Source organism: Austrofundulus limnaeus, unplaced genomic scaffold, assembly GCF_001266775.1.
Source record: "Austrofundulus limnaeus strain Quisiro unplaced genomic scaffold, Austrofundulus_limnaeus-1.0 Scaffold944, whole genome shotgun sequence".
Lineage (NCBI taxonomy): Eukaryota > Metazoa > Chordata > Actinopteri > Cyprinodontiformes > Rivulidae > Austrofundulus > Austrofundulus limnaeus.
In genome coordinates, this window is record NW_013953346.1 from 1 (window position 1) to 10,490 (window position 10,490).

At 38.9% G+C, this 10,490-nt stretch overlaps 1 protein-coding gene across 5 annotated transcripts in view; it reads left to right on the forward strand.

Annotated features, from left to right (window-relative positions):
- The first annotated feature begins 5,093 nt into the window (after positions 1 to 5,093).
- Positions 5,094 to 10,490, forward strand: part of kcnq5a (potassium voltage-gated channel, KQT-like subfamily, member 5a) — a 44,219-nt gene continuing 38,822 nt past the window's right edge. For all 5 annotated transcript variants that reach the window (XM_014029707.1, XM_014029708.1, XM_014029711.1 and 2 more), the window contains exon 1: positions 5,094 to 5,683. In XM_014029707.1, the coding sequence (XP_013885161.1) occupies positions 5,313 to 5,683 (371 nt within the window). In that variant the 5' untranslated portion in view covers positions 5,094 to 5,312. The remainder of the gene's footprint in view (positions 5,684 to 10,490) is intronic.

Genomic DNA, 10,490 nt, shown 5'->3' on the forward strand with positions numbered 1-10,490 from the left:
GTAAGTAAGTAAGTAAGTAAGTAAGTAAGTAAGTAAGTAAGTAAGTAAGTAAGTAAGTAAGTAAGTAAGTAAATAAATAAATCACTGACAAGCAGTCAGATTTGAGGGTCATTGGTTGGCTGATTGACGACATGAAACAACACCTAAAATCCCGCTTTTATGAAAAAAAAAAAAGGCTTCTCAAACAGAATACCGTAATACGCAGTGTTTGGTCGCGCAGTAAAATGTGTGGGCGGGGCAGACCACAGGAAAAAAAAAACTGTGATGATCCTTGGCTATGTTTCCACCCCCCCCCCCCCCCCCCCGTCTGTGTGTGTGCGTGCGGGCGTGCGCGCGCGCGCAGGGCGGAGGGGGAGGGGAGGAGGCAGCCACGGCACAGGTGAGGTTTTCTAACGCCAAACAGACACTCTGTCCTTGGTGCTGAAATTTTTGTCAGTTTTTCTGCAGCAACAAATCACACAGGCTTGTGCTGCCAGCTACCACTTAAATCAGAGGATCGTTTTGAACAAACAATCAATAACCACAAGAAGAATGCTACCAAATTGTTCAAACAATTTGTTGCATTAGGCTTTCAACACGCTGCAACTTCTGCAGCTGTAGGAAAGAACTGCTGAATTATAGTATTAACAAAGAAAAAGCTTTTTATGTCGATTATACCAGTAAAAGTTGATTTTAATGCAATACTGTAGAAAAAGTCTTTTTTTTAGCCTGTTGTTTATCCCTGTGATTCCAACACTTGACCACGAGAGGTCAGGCTTGTAATATTGTGATTAGAAAGTCTTAAAAATGGAATATTAAAAAATATTTTTAAAAATAATTTTTAAAACATTTGAACAGTTGTTCTTTTAACGAGTCTGTAAATATCTGAGAAGTGCTGAAATTCTGACCAAACGATAATAGATTGTTTGATAACATTTTCTGAACAACTCAACTTCTTAAAAGTTACATTTCATATGTTTATTTGGTTTAAATTGAACTGTAGTTTGACTTGAACTTAATCTGTTGCAGACTGAGGTGTAGTTTAATGGCATTGTCATTAAAGAATTTCAATTGAACCACCAGATTAAATTGAATTTAAAAATTAAAAAATGGCTTTTAAGTTCATTAAAGCCTATATTTCTAAATGACACACAGTAAATCACAAAATGAATGAACTAGATGCATTTAGTCATCTTTGTAAGACATTTATTCTGACTTTGGCAACATAACAATACGGAAAGGTTGGGACAAAGGCAACAAAAACCACATGGTTAAAAACATTTTAGTTAGATAAAAATGCAGCTGGTAATACAATACATATTAAATGTGTTTATAAATGTATATTTATTGAAAAAAATTAAAAAGAGATGTATTTTTGAAACTATTTCAGTAATTTACTCACTGTCTTTGTCATTTATTGATTTGAGGCTTTAAATGAACTTTACACGGTTACAACATTTACAGAAACGGTATTTAAATGATTTATTTGCTGTCAGTTTTCAGGGCTTTTGACAAAGACAGTGGTGGATTTATCTGGAGGAGTGGATCGAGGAGCTGTTTGATTTTCTTCAGGGGACCTTGAAGGGAAAAATTAAGCGTAAATAATAATCTGTAACACAAATCAGAAGTGAAAGATGTTTCCAACAAATAACCTCCCTTTTTCCCTCCCTCTCAGACTGCTTTCATGTGTATGACCTGAATGGTGACCATTTCCAGAGAGGAGACATTTCACTTTCTGAAGAACAGCTTCTCCAGACTGGCAGAGGAGGACCATGAAGATGCAGTCAAAGACCTGGTGGAAAAAGCAGTGAACAGGATGGTAAGGATTGGGATTTAGGCTTTTTTTTAGGAAAAGTGGAAAAAAACAACTTTTATCTGCTGCCTTATTTGACACAGGACACTGATCACAATGGTCTGGTAGAATCTGAAGAGGCAGTAAAGGAGGAGATGCTGCTTGAGGCCTTAAGACCCTTTCAGTCTTACAGGCTGTTTTCTTACCTTTCAGAGTTTAGAGAAGTTCGAGTAGCAAGTAAGAAGAAACTATAATGATTGAACGTGTTCATGTGTATTCTTCGTCTGTCAGTTTTTAATAAATATGTTTGTTTTGGTTAATTTTGTGGCACAGGTAAAAGGACTAAATATATTTATATATAAAAAGTTAATCTTCTGTGTCATACCTGATGATGTGGTTTGATCTTTGAGGAACTGATTTCACCTGGGAAAGATGAGAAAATGTATTATTATTATTATTTTATTACATAGAGCATGAGAATAAAATGTAGCAAATTATTGACCACCTGCTTCATTGTGTTCCTGATCAGGTTGACAGTTGTGTTCAAAAAGTCATCTTTCATATCCAATTTCAGTGATTCTGGTAATTTTGGTCTAATGAAAGGTTCATTTCCTCCAGAAACACGTGCTGACTGCAGCCTCTTCCATTTTCTGCTCTCCAAATGTTTGGTCCTTGGCAGAAATCTGAACTCAGAAACCTGATTAGAGCTCAGTCTGAATTCTGTGATTTGGCTTTTAGGGTGATGGGTTAGTGCTTAAAGGGGACCTATTATACAAAATTCACTTTTTTTTTTACATGTTTTCATGCTTCCATTTGGGTCCATACTGCTTCCAGAAACAGTCCAAGTGCCAAAACAAATACTCCCTGTTGTTTTTTTGACAATACGTAAATGGGGTTTTAAGTGTCAGCAAATGAACTGTTTCAAAAACCTGCAGTTTGTGACATCACAATCCAGGTAACCCAGCAACGCCAAGGTGAGCCCAGCCCCTCACCTGGTAACCATGGCGAAGACTCTCCCACTTCTTCACAGGATGACGTTAGTTCTGTTGTTTTTACAAAAGTCATGTAGAACAGAGATGCATGGCTTCATTCTATTTTTATTTTTGATGACATTGTTCTGGCAATATTGTTGGAGAGAGTTGTAGTTTGTGTAAACATTTTCGTGATTACTTTGGAAAATAATGACAGCGCACAGCAAGATTTACCCACAGACTTTCTGCTGAAGGAAACGTTTGTTCCTCATGAACGTGCAGATGACGGCAGTACGTGATGTGTTGTGTGTTTAGTGTTGCAGTTTGACATGAACATGATTTGCCATTTAGTACAAATTATTGTTGAACACGCAGGGGAGAAGCTTTGTCTGTGCTGCTCCGGGTGCAGCACGGACCACCTTCCCCCCTTCGCTACGCCGGCCTGGGGAATCCATAACTTTTTGATTCAGTCAGTGTTGAATCTAACTAAAACATTTTTTTGTAAATCACTGTAGTTTGTTAATTGAAGTTTGTTCTGCTGGAGCTTTCTTCATGTTAAAAGGGAGTTCTTCCTCTCCACTGTCACCAGTGTGCTGCTCAGGATGGGAGACTGTGATGAATCTGCCGGCTTCTTTAATAATTTTTTTGTTACAGTGCCCTGAGACAACATATGCTGTGACTTGGCATTGTGAACAATCAGTTCTACCTGTGTTCCTGTGTGGTGATTGGTGACCTGACCCTGATTACACACACCTGTTGGGGATTTATCTAATGATCAGCAGCAGCTTTATAAGCCTCCTCCTTCAGTTGATCCACGCTGATGCATCTAACCTTTATGGTGGTTTCTAGCTCCTAGTTTCTATGTTAAAGAATATATTTTGTACTTACCTCATTCATCCTTTGTCCAAGGTGGATTACCCAAGATCACAGAAGCCACACTCTATGCTAAGAAGTCCTCACTCCAAGTTGGGTCAGAAAACAAAGAACCTCACCACGGAACAGTCACAGCCACTCTGCCTGAAGAACTGCCACCTGCCTTTGAAAACCTCTTCCTTTGGAACTCTTCGCCTCTGGAAAATCTGTAAGAAAGAATCACATATTAACAAGAAAATATCTACAACAAATTACTCTTCCAAGAACCAATACTCACCTTCTACGTTCTCCTTTTCAGCTGATGTCCAAAACCAAACTCCACCTGTAAATAAAACTGCACTTACTTTTTTTTATTGTTGTCTTGGTCTGGTCATTCAGCTCTGCTGCTTTGTTGAACAATGTCCCATCCTTGTCAGGCATATAAATAAAGTGAATTGAATTAATTAAATGTCAAACCTAATCAATGAATGAAGCAGTGTTCTGATTTATTCAACCTTAAAAAGAACACAGTTTTTGTTGCTAATTTGTGTTGCAAATAAAAGTCTGACTTAATAACTTAATGACAAAATCTAACTTTGTGTTGCTTTTCTTTGTATAATTGATGTCCCTGAAAAGTTTGCATTTAGTGTATTTGTAATTATTTTATAGCAGCTGAGCCCCATCTTGTGCTCAGAAATTATAATAGTCTTCAAAAATGATGTTTTTTGGTCTTCATTCTTTTTTGCCTTTTATAGAAATCTTCTATTATCAGTCCATGTATCAAAGTCATTTCGCAGGTATATGAGAAGATGATCCTGCTTCAAGCTGAAATGGTTTTAGATTAATTAGAAAAAATTGTGGTATCCACTGAAATGACAAAAATAAATTTATGGTTAACAAGTCAGTTTCTTGAGTGAAATGTAACAAACTGTTATAATTATGATTTATGTCAAACATAAAAAAAAGTACTCAGTGTTTTACTGTTTGCATTTTTGTCAAAAGACATAAACACATTTATTTTCCAAAGTTTGGTCTTTCTATTTGCCTTAATTTGTAAAACGTATCAATATATATAAAAGTTTATTATAATTACATAATGTGATAAACAACTGGAATCCATTTTCCTTCCCGTTTCTTCAATAATAACAAAAGGGAAGAAGCTGAGGTATATAGGACCATAGGAAACACGCAGGGAGAACCGTACTCCCACAACACGTAGCAGATTATTTTCACAGGGCAGACTGTGCGCCAAAACAAACGCGTGTCTGAGCTGAGGGACTGGTTTTACGCTTTAAATTTGGCCAAAAGATGCGCCTCATTTGTGCCAACCAGCAGCCACAGAGCAGCAGAGTGATTTGGTGAAGAAGAAGAGTGTGGGGAGGGTGGAGAGACCACCGTCCCTCCCCCTTTCGACAAATGTCTCCGCAGGTCCACTCCTTCATCACAGCCCAGCTCTTCTTCAGGCTCGTGCGGATGTCCGAAGCGTCCAAACCGTGGAGAGTGAATCTGCTCAGGGGTGACATAATGAGAGCTGAGTAGAACTTTAACCCCTTAAACCACCGCTTTTGTTTTTTAATTTAGTCAAGAGTCAACTCACTCAGAGTCCCCCTTCTTCCCCCTCCCCACATTTATCTGAGAGAGATAAAGAGAGAGAGAGAAAAGCGCGCCCGGCTCCATGTGTGGATGAAGCGCACTCCTCCACGCTCCCTGCGCTGGTGATGCCACGGAGTCACGCCGGCGGCGACGAGAGCGGCGGCTCGGGGCTCTGGGTGAAGACCTCCACCGGTGGTGCCGGTGGGAGCCGGGCGCAGCAGGGCTACCCGCTGAGGGATGTGGAGTGCGGACGCAGGGCGATGAATAACAACGCGGCGCTCGTCGGGGACGGTCTCCTACTGTCCTCGGCCGCGGCAGGTGCTGCTGCGGGAGCGGTCCGGAACCACCAGGGCGCCCGGCTCAGCCTGCTGGGGAAGCCGCTGACCTACAGCTCTCAGAGCGGCCGCAGGAACGCGCGCTACCGGAAGCTCCAGAATTACCTCTACAACGTGCTGGAGAGACCCAGAGAGTGGGCTTTCGTCTACCACGCTTTTGTGTGAGTACAGAGGGTGGGAGTCATGTCTCATATCTGTTGGTTTTAGTTAAGAAAACATTTCTAACTTGACAAACGGAACCACTTGGTGTTATGTGGCTCTGATCATCAAACCCATCTGCATGAATCAGTGATGATAAACAGCAACTTCATTTCCTTTTTTCTCTCCTGCATCTGATCTTTTCCACTCTGAGATGTTGCTCCTGCTATTTGCTAAAATCAGAACATAATTAAATATTTTATTTTTTTTAATTATATGCAATCTCATTTATAATAGAAACCTGTAAAAAAAAACACCAGTTGCTCAAAACCCTAAAAGATTATTTTGGCATTTTAACGAGAGAAAAGTTAAACCTACTAATCTAAAAGCAAGAACAAGCTTGAAATGATGATTTCCCCCCCCTCCCATTTTCTTTAAAATGTATTTAAAATATTCCAGTGGGCTCAAACTGTGTCGATGAAGCAGAATGCAATATGATGCATTCCAATTTGTGAGGTTATACCTGTTGCTCATGTTTCATTGTGCTTTTTTTTTTTTTTTTTAAAAGATGGAAAACAAATGTAAAAGTGCAACAAAGTGTGAGAATTCAATGGCACCATGTGTTTGCTGGTGAAAATGTGTTTGTTACTGTAAAGGTCACATCTTCACTCATTATTTGACAATCAATCTTCCCAACAATTCTTTGATTTTTTTAAGTGTCTTTTTTTTTAAATAAAAAGCTTTCCCCTCTTAGCAAATATGAAGCAACTCTTGCTTCCTCGCATGACTGGAGGCGATTTATCTTGTTTTTAAGAGTGTGGCTCTGAGAGGAAACATCTATAAAGCCCTTAGATTCGAACCAGCTGTGCACTGACCACAGGCTTTGTTTTTTCTCACGTGAAAACATTTTGATTCTTATTCGTTTTACGGTAAGGGGAAGATTTGCAGATTACTGTACAATCAGTTTGAGTTGCTCTGCTTTTGGTCCATCAAGCCTAAAAAGAAAAAAAAAACAAGATTTGCAGTTTTTTGCCCCTCTGCATCTCAGCCTCAGCAGATCAGCTGTCAGTCCTACAGGTGGTATGTGAGTCGATGACCTGTCTTTAAGTGGCGCTCTTTTCTCTGCTATGGAAGCTGTGGATTCTCCTGTTGTCTCTACCTGAGCATGGCTGATGATAATTCAGAGGAAAAATATATAGCCATATATTAAATATTTAAGATGTGACAAATGATCACTCAGACAACTGGTTCTAAATGAACATTTTCTGTTGAATAAACACTTTTTTTTAACAATCCATTCTGTGAATGCCGCACACAGTTTGCATTACAGCCTTGTTATCATCCGCACGGCTGCACCGAAGACCCCACATCCCTTCCCATTCTGAGTGATTCCTGTAAGGAGGAGACGAGCTCTGTGAGAAGGAAGTGAAGCTGTCAGCTGAGAGGCTGCGAAGCCGGATGCTGACGTTTTATTTGCTCCTGCAGGACGGCCGAGGTCGCCGGGGTTAAGTCGTTACATCTGCTCCGGACCGCTGCCTCCCACACTGAAGTTTGGATCAGCTGCGTGTCCTAAACAAATCAAACCATTTGTTTAAGAGGAATGAAGAAAGAAAGAAAATAAAGTCAGGGTAATAATCTTTCTCATGCTTTAGGTGCAGTCAAACCAAAAGAGTTCATTTAAAAGAAAAAAACATCTTCATTATCGGTTTGATTATTTGATATCATATTAAAAACACCAAAAGGTGGGGTCAGTCATGCTGAATGTATGAACCTTGTTTTGAAACACAAGAGCTTGTTTGCTTGCAGACATCTTGGTGTCGACTTCATCTTGGTTATTTGGAGATAATGGCGGCCTATTTCTGTGAATGGAGATAGTATTGCTGATGACAGAAGAGTTGCACTTGTGCTGCATACTTTCCAGTAATTCACCAGTTTATGTTGCTCTTATGTTCTTGTTTATGTGGATGCTAACGCTGAGGCTTTAACGTGTCTGTATGTTTACGTAGAAAAAGCAGCAGAATGAAACAATACGGTTCGGCAATGTGCAAAATTATCTTAGCAGTGGCTGTAATGTTGTGCAAACACTTTTTATTGGTTGCTGAGTGAGTAGGTTAAACAAAGGGGAGCTGGAGGACGTTTTTGCGGAACCAAGTCCGTGGTTTGTCATGATTAGAGAGACAGAGCAACAGATTATCAATGATGTAATAATGTATATAATACATTGTTGCGCTGTATGATATTAGAAACAACTGACCTTTAGGAGTTTTTGTAGCCCTGCGATATATACTGCAATATGAAAAAATACAGGAATTTTCAACAGAGGACCTGAATAACACGAAGTTATGCTGCCATTCTGCCGTCGTGCTGATGATGAACCTGACATTACCTATTTTTTCTGCATGTAACGTATGTTTTTTGTCTGTATTTGAGAGTTATTCTTGTTATTAGTTGTTTGCTTTTGTTGTGCTGACCCGACACGCTTCCTTCACATCATGCACATACAGTAAGTTAGAGTTTTACCACCATCTATTTTTAGTTTCTGTTTCCGTCTTAATATTTGCATTCATGCTAACCATCTTTTACCTCCTTTCCTCCAGTTCTCTGCAAATTTCCCCATTTTCCTCATTTTTGTCAAGATTCTTGTTGTCCTCCTCCATAGCTCGAAAACTCACGGACAACACTTCTCTGAAAAATGTTGCTATTATTGTCCCAGACATTTCGCAATAAAATGAAAGTTTTAGCTTTTTTTGATGAAACCGCCCGCTTCCACCGGTGGAAGCAACTCGTCACAATAAAAGCTGTAACCCGTGATCGCTTAGTTCTACCATGGTTTAAGATGAGACGATGATAATTTGCCTCCTTCATGGCAGGAGCTGCAATGTGACTATTTTACACGCGTACATTGCGATGACAATGTTCAAACGATATGTTGTGCAGATCAGGTTATTTTTCTGTAACATTGTTTCATTTTCAGCTAAACTTGCTGTACTTGACTTTTTGAACTATTACACATCATCTGCCGCCATTCCTTGCCAAAGTTTGAAACAAAGACGCTCACAGAGTATGTGTCAGGGATGAAGCTCAACTACCACCACACCAGCAGCATAGTTAACGGATTTGATTCATGTCTAGACAGGTAAAGACAAATAAGGTTTATAATGTTTTGGAAAAATTAATGACTGAACAGGTTCAAATTTGTTGGTGAAAACTTTAGCTGCAAACATCTCTTCTAAGGAAACCCCAGTTTTGTAAATCAAGTATATTAAATGAGTCTTTTAGAATTCAGATTGAAGTTAATGCCTGAATAATCATCAACTTTAACCTTTTGCTGTTTCACTGATTCCAGCATTGTAGCATCTGTTGGAATATCTATTTGCTTAATGCTACAGTCATTTTTAGTAATCTTACAGATCTCGAAATTTAAAAAAACCCCAAAGAAAATTAGAAACTCTTCTACAAACTCTGTAACTTTATTTGACAGATTCAGCAGCACGTGAAGACTTGCTTTATTTGGTCATAATGAACCGTGAAATGCTTTCATTTGTCCAGACTGCACGTACAAGCTTCTCTGCAATTACTGCATTTTATTACATTATTGCTTTGTTAATATAATAAATGTGCAAAACGGCACAAAGTAGCATACAAACACAGGCTTTTATCTCTGAAGAACACACATATGGTGCATGTTCTCCTGCAAGAAATGCAGTTCCATTAAATTTCACATCTTGATGTAAATTCTTGTTTCTAAACAATGCCTCTCTTTTTCACCTTTGCACCACTTCTGTACATTCCTGCCCTTTCATAACAATCAGCCTGAAAAGGTCCAATAAAGTCTGAAGGGTGTGCAAATCGAACACCTGCGCCACATAAGACTTGTCTGCAGCCCAGTTTTAATGTGTTTGAACAATAAAGTATCTGTATCTAAAATTTTTATTTTTACTTTTAAAATGAAATGAGTAAATTAATTTAACTAACTAAACTAAACATTTCCCACATTTTACATATTTCGTCGCCTATTATTTTCTGCTTGACACACACTCGGCCTTCTGTCTCACAAAAACATCTGCCTCTCCATTTCAGTAGAGTAGAGTGTGATGAGTACATTTTCAATTACACATCGATGAAGACCTCCTGCTCCGACTCTCCTGCTTGTGTTTATTATTGTGGAACAATGTAGCAGTTTTTTCTATGCATCTAATCACTTAATCAGTTGATTTGATCATGTTTAATCAGAAGAAATGTGGAGGGAAAAATTACGTAATGTTATGACTGATTGCAAAATAATCTATACACGTGAATGAAATAATATTATGACTACTTGCAAATAAGGATATTTCATTTTGACTACCAAATGATAAGGTTTTTATGTTTGGACTTTTAAACTGAGCAATTGGGCAACAACAGGTTGTGAAAACTAGTCTGGGCCTGGATATGCACAAATCACGAGCACCCATGTGGACAAATATTTCTTGTTTTGCATTTTGTTTCAGACACAGCTTAATCTCAGGCTTCGTTGAACTGCATGCAATAAATTGACACAGTTTAAGTTCTGTGTTGTGTCATATTGTTGGAAAATGACATCTATCTTCTCTAAAATCCGTTTGTTATGGTTGTGAGGCAGGGTGAACCCAAATGCAGGCAGGCAGGCAAGACAAGAAAGTTTAACAAAATTTATTAAATAAAAAGCCAACGTGGTGGCAAAAACAGATAAATAACAAAAATCAGGAACCAGAAAGCTAGAGCAGAACAAGAGTCTAAACATGGACATACCAACTAACAAACAAACACCTGAGGGAGACACATGAGGATCAGGTGTGAGTAGGTGGGGCT